Raw genomic sequence first — 14,818 nt, 5'->3', positions numbered from 1 at the left:
CAGTGCCAGTGCTAGTTAGTGATTCTATTGAAAGAAAAAGTGGGCAATAGGAAGGCAAGTGACTATGCTTCTAGGGGATTGAATGAGCTGGAGAAGAAATATTCCATTTATGAATTAGAAACTTTTGTTGTATTATCTATAATGGAAAAGTTCATATATTATTTTGAACACAGAAGGTTTATTTTGGAAACTGATAATCAAACTCTCAGCTGCATGTTGGCTAGGCCCTGCAAAATTGGGTGCATTGCTAGACAGGCAACAAGGATTCTGAATTTCAAGTTCGATGTATGTAATATTAACGGCTCTCAAAATGTGCCAGTGAATGTATTAAGCTGCATGTTCAAGCAGAAAAGTGATAGTCAGACTAAGAACCCACTAATGGGAGAACATGGTCACAGAGAATGTGTCACTACCACCCTTTCCCAGATTCCTACTTTGTTCCAGGATCTTACAGAGTTCCGAGACCATCACCAAGGCATTTACAAATTAAGCAAATGCTTCAGAAAGGTGAACTGGTAAAACCATATATTTTAAAATATCAGATGGTGAGTGTTGTAAAGCACGAGGGTGGGGGCAGCCCAAGATAGTCGTGCCCAACACACTTGTTCCATTGCTCCTTCATTATTTCATGAGCCTCCTATGGGAGGCCACTTGGGTGTCTACAAGACTCATGGAAAAATCTGATAACTTGTATGGACCAGAATCGATAGTGAAATTTGCAAGAGGGTGGCAAACTGTGAGGTTTGGCAGAGTAGCAAACTTGCTCAGAGTAACAGGATACAGTATTTGGCTTTTAAATCTTTCGACAGACCAGTCCAATATACGTATACTGATTTTGTAGGCCCACTGCCAAGACCAAAAGAAGGCAACAAATATATTGTAGTTCATGTTGATGTGCTCGCTATGTTTGTACAATTGCTGCCAATGAGGGGAGCAACAGTGCAAACAGTAATCCAGAACTAGAGCAGAATTTTTGGATCCTTTGAACTACCAGGTCAATAGTGAAGGATAATGGAAGCACATTCCCTGCAAATACCTTCAAGGAATTTTACTTAGGGATGGAAGCACAGCATAACACCATCGTACTACCCCAATCCCTCCCATGTCGAATGGTTTAATCAGAATCTAAGATCAGCCCTCATTGCTTGTCACACACAGTAAGGACCAGGACAGCTGGTACAGTTTGCTTTCCTTGTTTACCATGGCTTTTAACACTACTTGCCATGAGACTCATAAATCGACACCGCCCAAGTTACTTCTCTGGTGTCAGGTGGCCACTCCACTTAGCAATTAATGGTCAATAGAGACATCCTGCCTGAAGACAAGTGGAGATTTGCCACAAAAAACATTCGAGAGGCTCACAGAAGGCAAGCAATGCGATATATTAAAGTGCGCTAGCCAAGTTCTCACCGAGTTGGAGACGAGGTCTACATTAAGAACTTTCAGGGCGTCAGCAGAACCTCTGAAGCAGTTACTAGAAAATTATTACCCAGATATAAAGGTGCCCTTCAAATAAGAAAATTTCTTACTTCCATTACAGTGCTGTTCAGTGACTTACAATCAGATACAGAACTAAGAACTATTTGCATAATGAATTAGTTTTTGATACTAAGTTATATAGCTGCCTCATATATTCAAACTGAAACAAGGTCCAGACAAAACATAATGCGCTTCACTGCCCCAGGAACGTTTCCTGTGGCTTCACCTTTTTGTGACTTTATAAAGCCCTCACACTGCCTTGGGTTAGGCTCTGACTTCAGTACATCACTGTGGGATTCAACTTTCAACCAACATATTTCAGAGGAGTACCACAGACAGCTTCCTGACACAGGTGAGGAATTCTCTCCTTACGAATTCATCACTTCCAACTATTAATTACTCTGTCCATGTACGTAGACTCAAAGACCCTCCAAACCACCATGTTCTCTTCCGAGGTAGGACACGGCCTCCCCCAAAACACATCCATTCTCGTGTCCCATTAGCATTCCCTCTGAAGTACAGGTGACCTTTGTAAACACACTGGCATGATCATTCTCAAAAACACTCCCTTGCAGGGTTCCTTGCCCCAGCTTCATGTAGATCTATTTTTTCAAGCCAAGAGATATAGCAGACCCATATATTCTTCAAAGATTGCTTTGTTTGTTAGTGATCGAATTACAGAATTCAAAAATTATTTATACTGCCGGAACATGGGCTGATGGCCAAATGGTCAGTGTCATCACATGTACAGGAGGCAGTTATCAACACTCCTTGCCACAGGAGTCTAGTGTCTTTACTGCAGAACTGGTAGTCATTATGCAAGCTATTAAATACATCCTGCTCACAAGAGCGTTCTGTAATTTCCAGTGAAACACTTAGCCATTTACAAGCCTTAACTCACTACCACCTTTAAACTTTCCCAGTGTATCAGATTTTCAGAGTGTCAAATTCATGATTTTTTCCATTGCCTTTTTTTAGTTTTATTCATCACCTCTCAAAAATACGCATGGTACAATCGAAAATGCTTTTTTTATGAACCTGAAAGCTGGTTGAAATGAAAACTGAATGTAATAATTCTTATATCACTTAAAGTATGCCATCATGAATAATCTAACTACGTATGATTTGTAGTAAATCATTAATAAAATGCTGTAAAAACATTACACTCTCACATAGGATGCAGTATAACTCTTTTCAAATATATTTATCATTATATCAACTAAAATACAAATTGTTTTAACATAGTAATGCAGACAAAAGTTACCATTTTCTTAAGACGGTGTAATAATTTTGAAGGCAAAAAATTTATGTCACAGTAAAAGATTCAGTGTTTAAGTTTCTTAGCTACAACTTGAAATTTTAACATCTAAAACTCCAGTTTTTTCTTTTGTCTCTTCAGTAATCATACTATTTTTTTGAGCTCTTTTATTTTTTGAACTAGTCATCTTTTAAAATTGGCTATTTAATTTTCATCATATTTCTTCTTTTTGAAGGCTTCTACTCTTTATGATGAAGCAGTCTTCACATCTGCTATTACCAATTTTGTAATGTTCTCATTCAGTTGTTTCTCACAGTTAAGTAAACCAACCACCTAACGACTGCAATGCACTGTAAACCCTTCTTTCAGCAACATTTGCATCTTCTTCTATATTTTCAACTAAAACTTGTTTGTTAGCAGAAAAGCCTCTTTCAACTGCAGCATTTCCATGGAAGATGCATATGTTTTTTGTGCAAACTTGATCAAGTCCTGGTTCACACTTTGCTGTAAATTCATGAGAAAAGGATAAAGTTTGTCCTCCTTAGGATTGAACTGTTTCACTCTTTTTTTTTTTTTTTCAGAATATTCACAAAATTTAAAGCTGTTGATAATCATCAGCTGTTGATGGAGTCATATTCTTTTTTGACACAAATTTTTTTCAGTGCAAATCTCATTCAAGAATTTCTCAAAGTGGAGCTCTTCATAACATAAAAATGAGCCACTTTTGATTGTCTTTAATTACAATCGACTCTTCTCAGCAATTTTTGGATACAGACTCCGCAAAACCCCTATGCATTCAATTCTGAAAATAAGGATATCCTTATCCATGTAATTCTTGCCAGCAGCAGTCCAATATCAACATAATGACTTGTTTTGCGATTATATGCTTTGGTAACACCAATAACACCTAATCTGCTAAAAGTTTTCATTTCCATAACAGTTTTCTTTATGGACTGATAAGCAACGCTATACTTTAAAATGAACAAAAAAGAGGTGGAAGAGAGAGTCATTTGACTGATACTTAGTTAAAATTTCAATTTATAATGCTTTACGAAATTCAAGTTTTGCATAAATGAATTTATCTTCTAAGTGATTTTACTTTTTCAAAGTTCCTGCTTTCAAGTGCTTCAAGCAACATACTTCTTGAAATGTGGAATAAGTTCAAGTGCTCTTCTCTTCATGACTTCCAATATTTCCAATCCCTATTGTATATGAAAAATTGAGAGGAAATGTGGAAAATTCAATGATATTTGAGAAGGTTGGCCTCCCTGAAGGAAAACCCTTCATCAAGTATCAAATCACCCTAAGAAATTTATGACAATCCAACAATTTTTATTACGACCAGTTTTCAAAGCTCAATTCACTACATTAAGTGAGCAAGTGCCACAATAAAACATTTGTGCTTGCTTGTCTTCTTCATTGATTAGAAGTCCCCTACATATAACAAAGATCTTTAAAATTTCTAGTGAATCCTTATACAGACTACTGGATACAACATTTTTGGGTATAACTTAACTTGCTACCCCTTCTAGAACTGCACCTGACACACATACAAAATAAATTCAAGACCATCTACTCAATTTCATTACCTTTTTATTAATTTCGTGATCACATGTTCCTTTTCATTACTCTCATGACCTGCAGATATCCTGTGTATAGGTTGATCCATGAAATTTTGGGCAAACTGTGTGATGTTTCTAACTCGCTGCCACAACATTTTGGTGCAGGTTTCTGGCAATTTTCAGCTGAATAATGGTAAAAATACAACTCAGCTCCACTATTTAAAATCCCACTGGCACATGCGTAGTGTCACTGTGCATGCACTTCTCCTTCAAGTCAGTGCACCACACCACACACACAGAGGGAAAAGCTGGCCACCTTGATATCAGAGTGATCATCTTCACATTGTAAAATCCAACCAAGTGTGGCAAATCTGACATTGAGCAAGCGATGCGCATTGTTCAGGAACACATCGTGGAACACCAGCAGTATACTCCATGCCAGGAAGTTCACTATTGCTGAACAATGTTATGCTACTGGCCATTTGATGAAAAACAATGAAATAAAAATTGTGGATCACACTTAAATTTTTGGAGCTCAAACATGAATGACTCAGTGGAAATATAACTGAATCCCTTACCATTTGGGACGGCAGTTTCCAATAACATGCTGCGTGGAATACTGTCACAGAAAAACTTCATGCTCTGTGTAGCCAGCATCATTCTGCGATTTTATCACATGATGACAATTGATTACATATTGATGTGGCTAGCTTTCAGCATGGAGGGTGTGCTGTGCTGCATACTGACTTGCAGTAGACATGCAGGCGCACAAGCAGAGCATGTGCAATGACAACTGGATACACTGTGCATGTGCCAGCAGAGTCTTAAATAGGGAAGCTCACTGTATTTTGACAGTATTCACCTGAATATGGCCAGAAGACTGTGTGCCAAAATATCATGGCAGTAATCTACAAGTATCTGGCAAATCACTCAAAATTTCATGGAACTAGTCACCTGTTCGAAATTCAGAGGAGGAATGATGGGTTCCAAATGCAATTAAAAACAGCAAGAATATAATATTTGTATTCTAAGGGTAAATGATGTAGCATCTGGTTATGTACATGATCCAGGCATGGGGTTATGTTATGGTACAGTGCCAGAACAGAGGTCCCATATGAAGGATGGATAAATATTCTCCACTCGCATCTCACAGAAGTGAAAGGTGAGAGGGTAGCTTTGAAACACTCAAGCTTAGACAGAGAGTGTTAACAGTCATATAGCAATGATGGATACATTAGATTCAATGGCACGCAATGCTAATACATACCTGTAAATGCAGTGCAGTTTGTCCCATAGTTGAGATGAGGAAGTATGGGCCCCAGTAGTAGTTACAAATCATTCCCAACAGCCCTTGTTTTTTAATTACATATGTAATATGTGCTGTATTACACAACATGCTATGTAATATTTCAGAATAGACAAGTAGTCTGCTGGAAATCTTTCTGTAGAACCCTACCAACTGCTGGGTAGAGTGTTATTACATGTTTAAGTTTGGCAATGAGCAAAAGCAATCACTGTGAGTCCATTGGATAATCGCACTGTATGTTTTTAAGGGGGAGATCGGGTGGGGGGGGGGGGGGGGGGTTAGGGTGGACAGTGAAACTTCTGAAATGATTCAATGTGAGCAATGATCACCTGTTGTGAGGAATTGTTGTCATGTGCCATAATTTCTGTAGGTGGCGTTGGGGTATACAGAAGCTCCGGGGTTACTATGACGAGCATTCCACTAGTGCAACATTTTTTTCTAGACCAGTTTCAGTTGAAAAAATTTGTAAATTGTTGTGGGACACCATGGGATATTCCTGCTTCAGCCCTATAATTTCATGGAGTTCCAGTAGGTGACAGTGCTATACGTAGCCTTCAAAATGGTGTCTGTAACAGAAGTGGCTTCCAAGGAGAGAACTTTCATTAAGCATCTTTTGACGGAAAACCAGAGTGTCGCAAATATTCGTAGGCACTTGCAGAATGTCTATGGAGACCTGGCACTGAACAAAAATGTGGTGAGTGGTTGAGTGACACGTTTGTCACCACCACAACAAGGTTGCGCAAACCTGTACCCCCACAAGCCAGCCGGCTGCACACAGCTGCGACTCCTCCAGTATTGGAACATGCAGATATTCTCATTTGGGTGATTGACAGGCCGCAGTCGGACACCTTCCTGCACAACTGAATGTCTGTTGGTTGTGCTGACACACTCCTCCACCAGTTGCGGTACTCAAAGGTGTGTGCATGCAGCATTTCTCACCTCATAATAGAGCAGTGAAGGGCCATCTGTGTAGAATTGATTGCACATTAAAAGGCTGATTGTGACATTTTTTTGGCAAATATTGTCACAAGCGATGAAGAATGGGTTCATCACTTCAAACCAGAAATAAAATGGCAAGCTACGGAGTGGTTCCACACCACCTCTTCTCCGAAGAAAAAGTTCAAACCATGGTGATGGTCTTCTGGGACTCTGAAGAGGTTAGTCTGTTTGATGTCCTCCCTCATTGTGCAATGCTCAACTCTAAAGTGTATTGTGCTAATTTCAGGAAACTGGGGAGACGACTTCAGTGTACTTGTCACCACAAAAATCCAAACGAACTTCTCCTTCTCCAGGATTACACAAGGCCTCAAACAAGTCTCCATGCCCAAGAGGATCTCACAAAACTTCACTGTACTGTTCCTCCTCATCCGCTATACAGTATGGATCTCACACCTTCCAGATTCCATCTGTTCGTCCCAATAAAGGATGCACTCTGTGGGAAACAGATGGTAGACGTTGGTTCGACATCGCCTCATACATCAGTCTTTCCCTTTGGTTTCTTGTTTGCTTTCATTTTCTTCTTTTACTTCTCGGATTTTAGTTCTAGTTGGAAAGTATCTATGTCGATGTTGTTGGGGTGTAGGGGTGATGGTCATTTGTAGGTGTATGCCTGGGCATTATGTGAGGGATGTGGAGTGAGCACTATTTTTTGCTGTAGGTAGTATCTTGCTTGAAATTTGTCTTCATTTGTACATGATGTGACTTATTATTTCTTCCGAGCCTCAAAGTATGTGGGTAGGTTAAATGTTTCATATTCTTGTATTTTTTGTTCTTTTTTAAAGATATGACAGAACAGTGAGTGAGTAGGGTGTCACTCTCCTTATTTAATACAAATCAGTGTTTTCCCACACAAACTGTTACCGAGAAGTGTCGCGCCTCGGTCTCCACAGGCAGGGTCATTTGTTCAGAGTGGTATGTCCAAAGCGCACAAAATTCAGAATGTCACCTAAGACGGTGTACACAGTTTAACATCACATTGATAGACCATTATCTTCACTTTTTTTTGGAGATGTGTCACCTTTGATAGCCAGAACAAATGCTCCATTGATTGTTCTATTATACTTTGGAATGCACTGCAAACAACCAAGAAATACTTGTCCTAGCAGAATGTCAGTCTAGCGACTAGTAGTACATTCATTTGTTAGGTTACCTACCAAATTTTTCATTTATATCTTTTTTTTTTTTTTTTTTTTTTTTTTTTTGTGTAGAGAGGATATAAAATGTTGGATAGCAATGGCAAGGAAAGTGTTTCTGAATAAGAGAAAAAGTATCTGTATGGAATGTAGCCATGTATGGAAGTGAAACATGGATGATAAATAGTTAAGACAAGAAGAGAAAAGAGGCTTTCGAAATGGGGTGCTGTAGAAGAATGCTGAAGATTAGATGGGTAGATCATGTAACTAATGGGGAGGTATTGAATAGAAATGGGAGAAGAGGCGTTTGTGGCACAACTTTACTAAAAGCAGAGATCGGTTGGTAGTACATGTTCTGAGGCATCAAAGGACCACCAATTTAGTATTGGAGGGCAGTGTGGAGAGTAAAAATCATAGAGGGAGACCAAGAGATGAATACACTAAGCAGATTCAGAAGGATGTAGGTTGCAGTAGGTACTGGGAGAGGAAGAAGCTTACACAGTACAGAGTAGCCCGGAAGGCTGCATCAAACCAGTCTCTGGACTGAAGACCACAACAATAACATTTTTTTTTTTTTTTTTCCTTTCAGATATTGGCGTCTGAAGTGTCAAAGGTGTACACATTTTGGAAAATGGATAAATAAAGCAAGCCTGTGGTCACCAAGTACCTGCTGAAAAAGGGCATGAGTGCTCAGGAGACTAATAATGACATGATGGAAAGATTAGGTGAGGCTTTTCCTTACTATTTTACTATGAAAAAGTGAGTGGTGCAATTCAAGCAGAGCAACTAATCTGTGCAAGATGCACCATGCAGTGGAAGATGGGTAACATCTAGTACATAGGAAAACATCACTGCAATCCAGAATATCATCAGTGGGCATATCTCACAAACGCATTGGAAACATCGTACGAGATGTACTTGACACGCACAAGGTCTCATATTGATAGGTTCGAAGACTGTTGACAGCAGAAAACAAATGCCAGACACACATAATGTCAAAACGTAACCCTTCTTCAGGTAGATCCTCTGACATTTCTTAAATGTTTTGCGACAATGGATGAAGCATGGGTTCACCACTTTCAACCTGAATCCAAAGTTCAATCATAACAGTGGAAACACCCCTCCTCACTCACCCCAAAGTAGTTCAAGTCAGTCACAACAACTGAAAAGATTATGGTCTCTGTGGATGTCTTGAGGAGTGTTATCCCGATTAAATACATCAAAAAACGTGAAACGGTGAACAAAGCATATTATGCTGCTCAACTAATGTGTTTGAAGGAGGCCACCAAAGTGAGATGCGTCAGGGTGTTGACAAAATGAGTACTCTTTCATCAGGGCAACGTGACTTCGCACATATCTGTCAATCAGTCATTGCAATGTCAGCTATCACACCCTGTGGCTTCGAACTGCTTTGGCACCCACCTTATTCAACCAGTTTGGTCCCCCTCTGACTCATCTCTTTCCTAGGCTTAAGAGATAACTAGCTGGAACCAATATTTGATCATATGATGACATCATGGCTGTGGTGGAGGCCTTTTCTGCCATGCAGCAAGAAATGTTCTACACGGAGGGTATAATGGACCTACAGCACCAGTGGAAAAAGCTTGTGGCCCTAACAGGGTACTACATTGAAATATAGCCACAAACATTTGAACTACTGACAACCTTTACTGGTTGGGCTCACTAGATTTTTAAATCTAAGATGACTAATTTCTGTGCAGAATGTAATTTTTCTAAAGAGGCTTCTGTAAAGATTTTCAAACTGAGAAAAATTTTCGCTAAACTCTCATTCAGAACATAATCTATAATACGCAGTCTATTATTTGGTTCTTGTTGATCATTATCAAAGAAAGCAGCAGCATAAGTAACAACAAAAAGCAGTCTCTTGCCATTGTTTCGCTAATGAGATGATTCCTCTCGTTTTTTAATTGTAAGCGGCAGTAGCGTGCACAAAAGCAAGCCATGCCGTGAGCAGAGACAGGCCGTAAACACTCATTATCAGAATGCGACAAACAATGCATGACACAGTACAGTAATGCATTTTCAGCTTAGAGTGACAAACACCTAAAACAAATAGAACAGCACTTATCTGATCAAAGAAAAATAAGCAATCAATTCAAACCAGGCAAAGCGCATGAAAAAGGAAGTATACCCATATAAATACAGACGGAGCGCCCGACCCATAGCAATGGCTACCTGGTAAAGCTTAACGGCTAAGCGAACAACTCGAACCAAACTACTGTAGCTGTATCGTCATTCATTCGACCTAAATTGTGTCTCATATTACAATGGACCAACTTTGTTTCGATTTGGATGTGCGGCCTAAATATTTTCTCTCCCCTTGAATTTCGAGTCTCAAATTTCAGGTGCGGCTTAGATTCGAGTAAATACGGTAATTGGTTTTCTGCAAATGGGCTTGCTCTAAACTTTGAAAAAACACAGTACATCCAATTTTCTGCTGCAAAAAGTACAATTCCTTCAATAAATATAACACATCAACAGAAGTCAATAGACAGGGTAGAGCATACTAAGTTTTTGGGTGTACATATAGATGAGAATCTTAATTGGGAAAACTCATATTTTGGATCTCCTAAAGTAACTAGGTTCAGCAACTTTTGTGATCAGAATAACTGCCAATTTTGAAGATATAGAAATTAGTAAGCTAACATACTTTGCATACTTTCACTCTCTAATGTCATACAGAATAATATTTTGGGGAAACTCAACATTTAGACAAAAAGTATTCACTGCTCAAAAGAAAGTGGTTAGAATAATGTGTGGGGTTCATAGCCGCACATCTTGTAGGCATCTTTTAAAAAGATTGGGAATTCTTACAACAGCCTCACAATACATCGACTCACTGAATGAAATTTGTTCTCAACAACATGGACTAGTTTAAAAACAACAGTGACATTCATGATTATAATACCATGAAAAAAGAAAGACTTACACTATCCTTTGCTCAACCTATCTTTGGCACAGAAAGGGGTAAAATATGCTGCTATAAAAATTTTTGACAAATTACCAGATGAAACAAGGTGTCTGAAAGACAGCAGTAATAGCTTCAAAAATAAACTGAAATCATATCTCCTTGACAACTCCTATACCACAGATGAATTCTTGAATAGGAATAAATAAATCTATAAATATAGTATATGCATTTTGTGTCATTTAAGGGAATGGGGTAAATAATAGAAATATTAATCTTTGTCTCTGTATTGTAATATATGTATATATTAAAAAATTTTGTTTCATATGTGCATTTCTTGTGCACTTGACACGTTCCACATCATAACGGCTACCGTACCGTGTGATTGATCAATGGAACATGCAACCAACCAACCAACCAAACTAAGGGCTGTTCTACAAATTGACTCCTGGAGGTATGTAATGGCCAGGTATTGTTTCATTATTTTATTAGTCTGATGTCACTTACCAATTCCATAATGTAGATATATTTTGAGAGCATGCAGTAACAATTTTTGAACAAATGCACCATTGTGTCATGCTTTACCAACTAAGGAGCCAGTTCAGTATGTTTCTTTTAGAGACAGTTCACAACAGAGATGCCTGACCAAAGGAAGTACTATTAGAAATTTCTAAGTAACATGAATTGTTGCAACTATCTCATCAAACTGTGCTTGAACAATATTGCAGAGCAGTAAATCCCACAATCAGTGATCACTGACTGCCTAAAGTTTAAATGCAACAACCCCCACTTAGGCATACCTTAGACCCTTGTGACTGGATTAAAAAGTATCCTGTAACAGAGATTCAACGGAACTGTTCATAGGAATACTGTAACACATTGGATGGAATGTAGATGGTTCTTTTGTTATGTACCTCACATGTTGCTGTCGGCTGACAGAAAGCTTCCTCATACAGATACTTAGCTGTTAGGTTTCTGTGCCTAACTCACGGCAATCCCTTCAGCCCATTTGCAGCGCGTCTTATCATGCATACTTCCTTCATCTCTCCCCTAATCTATTTTGCTCCACTTCAGACTTAAGTAAACCCCACATCTACTTTCCTTCCGTACTTTTATTCACACAGAAGGAAACTGCACATGGTCCCACATTTATAATTCACCCCTCACCCTCTGTTCTATTACAGCCTTTCTTTTCTTCCACCATTTTACAATCTTCTACCTCCCCCTCCCGCTGCTATATGTTCCTTTTCTTGTCTGATCCCCTTCACCCTGTCTCAGTCTTCAAATGTTGCTTCTTTTGAAGTACTCATTTTTTGTCACTGTGTGATTCTCATCTTAATTATTTACTTGTTCATTGTTTTCCAAATCCTTATTCTTCATTTTCTAGCACTAAATCCGCAATTAAACATCACATACAGGAAGTAGCCTGTTCTCATAAACAAGTCTAGTGTGTCACGAGCCTATGAATGGCTACAACTGAAACGGAAATTAATGTAATTTAGTGGGCAGCTCAGAACCAAGCACTGACATAACTAAATTTCTACAATACACGGAAAGGATAGGCTGCTAGTCACTATAAAGATGGCACACTGAGTTGCAGATAGGCACAACAGAAAGACTGTCTCAATTTAGCTTTTGGTCAAAGCCGTCTTCAGAAAACTAAACAAACATTCATTCATATAAGAAAGCACATTTCACCTGCATATGACCGCTGCAGCTCAGACCAGAGCTGCCGAATATCATGATCATGTGTATGTCAGGTGTGCATGCTTGTGTGAATGTGTATGTGTATGTGATGTGTGTGTGTGTGTGTGTGTGTGTGTGTGAAGAAGGCTTTGGCTAAAAGCTAAATTGAGACAGACTTTCCATTGTGCCTGTCTGCAACTCAATGTGTCATCCTCATGGTGACTAGCTGTCTACCCTTTTTCTTATATTGTTGATATTCCAACCTGGAGTTTCCATTGTCTAACTAAATTTCTGTAAGACAAATGACAATCCTAGGCAACACAACTATAATGTACTAATATAAAAATAAAACTGTTCAGCATGTTGCAGAGGAATGAAAAATAGTAACTACAGACATAAACCACCCTAATTCAGTGGAACAGGAGAACACACTACTGACAAAAGTGAAGGGTTATTTGTGTCAAACTGACATCATAATAGTTCCAGGTATGCAATATATTAACAGCTTTCAGTCATTAAGTGGTAGTGCAGCATATTTTCCTTTGTTGTGCCAAGGCAGAATCCTGTAAGAATCTTGTCAACAGAATTCACACTATACAGATTTCTTTTTTTAAAAAAAGGGTGTTAACATATTTTAAAATTTTGATAGCATACAATACCTTTACAAAATTACAGCTGCCAGCAGCATTTCACAAACAAAGAAATATGTACATGGTTCACAAATAGTGAATAGTGAATTAGAAAAAGTCTTCTTGGAAGAAACAACACAAAGTTGGTGTGAACATGCTTTCACATATACATAAAAAAAATCTTACAAGAAAAAAATTAAATCTTAGTACTATTACAGGGAAGCTCAATGTAAGCTATTAAAAAATACTGTAAGATTTAAAAATATACGAATACAGGTATAAAATGTGACAACAAGTACTAGCAAATAGTTGAAGTACAGCAATGAAATGATATCATTTGTAAAAAATCTTTGCAGTACTTTGACCAGAATATTCACAAGCTCATGGGAGGAAGTGCAATGGTTCATGTGTGAAAGATGCACTCTATGAATTGTATGATTACTAAAATTTTACAACAAATTGAGCAGAAAATTGTAATGCATTTCGTTGAAAATGTTTCATGATGATGTTACTAATTACTATTTTAACCTTACAAGATCAATTAAATTTAGTCGCACTGTCCCATTTCCCAGTCTGAATCATCAGACTGGACAGTTTTCATTCTTTTGGGCTCTTGGAATCTCTTTGCTTTCTTTGTTTTAGTTTTAGCTGTCTCTTTGACAGGGCCAAAATCATATCTCACTTTTAATCGTTCTCTTATAAGAAGACCTTTGATCAATCGTCTCCAGTTTCCATAGATCCGTTTTAATCTCTTCTCCTCATAGCGCCTATCTGCCTCCTCTTCTTCCTTTAAACAACAAAAAATAATTATAATACATAAATTAAAAAATCAGAAATATTATCTATAAACATTACAGATGTAAAAGGGCAGATTTTTTCAGCAATGAAGTGAATCAAAATTCTGTACAGGAAATATGTAAAAAAATATGCTGTAATTAAAATAAGAATGCTGAAATCTGTAGAAAGCTGGAATACATGGAAAGTGCCTTCATTCTAAACGTGTTAAGAACAGCGCATCACGAAACACATTACAAAGGGAGAAAATACACAGCTGAACAAAACAAAGCAGAGGCAGGGTAAGGAAAGGATGAGATAAAGGAAAAAGAGGGGGAACAGAACAGAAGTTGAAGGAAAACATTACAGTAGTTATCCTACCACACATTCAGAACATCTATTAAAAGATACATTTCGCATTTCATAATATTAGAGGAAATATTTCTAGGTAATAGCAGTACAAAAACTAAAGTCAGCAAGTAAGGAGTCCCCAGAAATTAATTCACTTTTTATCTGTTGCCGTAAGTATACTGGAGTCAAAAGTCAAAGATCCCACTTACAAACATATGTACCGGGTACTTATAATTAAAGTGCAGTTACTCATGGAGATCCAGTGTAGGCTGTAGTTATCGTATGGAGTGAAACTTGGTAGACATGCTAATGCGTTAATGCAGGACAGATTTACAATGGAAAAAAGTAGTTCCAACTTTGGCCACCTGGTGCAAATCTGGTGCTATACCCTGTTTGTATAACAGTATGCATCCACACTGTCATTTAACAAGCCGTAACATGAGTGACTTCATGGCTACTGAGAAGAGAGACTGTGTGCTGTTAGTGAAATTGTTTTATGGGGATATCTGCAATTAAACTGCCACATTGAGAATGTATAACTAACTGAAGGATCTGAGGAGAGGCCCATGGTATTAAATTTTTTAAAAAAGGTGGTAATGATATTTGAAAACAAGAGGTGAGCTTGGTATGGCACCTGGAAATTACTGACAAGGTTGCTGTTGCCGCAACTAACCATGTGGCACGTGCTCCGGGTAGTACTAATGCTTGTGCA

General features: G+C 38.2%; 1 protein-coding gene across 1 annotated transcript in view; it reads right to left on the bottom strand.

Moving 5' to 3' along the window:
* Positions 1 to 12,610: 12,610 nt before the first annotated feature.
* LOC126198913 (DNA repair protein complementing XP-C cells homolog) overlaps positions 12,611 to 14,818 on the bottom strand; it is an 84,357-nt gene continuing 82,149 nt past the window's right edge. The window contains exon 6 of the mRNA XM_049935543.1: positions 12,611 to 13,768. Within this exon, the coding sequence (XP_049791500.1) occupies positions 13,529 to 13,768 (240 nt within the window). The 3' untranslated portion in view covers positions 12,611 to 13,528. The remainder of the gene's footprint in view (positions 13,769 to 14,818) is intronic.

The sequence above is a fragment of the Schistocerca nitens genome, chromosome 8 (assembly GCF_023898315.1).
Source record: "Schistocerca nitens isolate TAMUIC-IGC-003100 chromosome 8, iqSchNite1.1, whole genome shotgun sequence".
NCBI classification, from domain to species: domain Eukaryota; kingdom Metazoa; phylum Arthropoda; class Insecta; order Orthoptera; family Acrididae; genus Schistocerca; species Schistocerca nitens.
The sequence above is the reverse complement of the archived record's forward strand: the minus strand, read 5'-3'. Positions and strand labels throughout refer to the sequence as shown.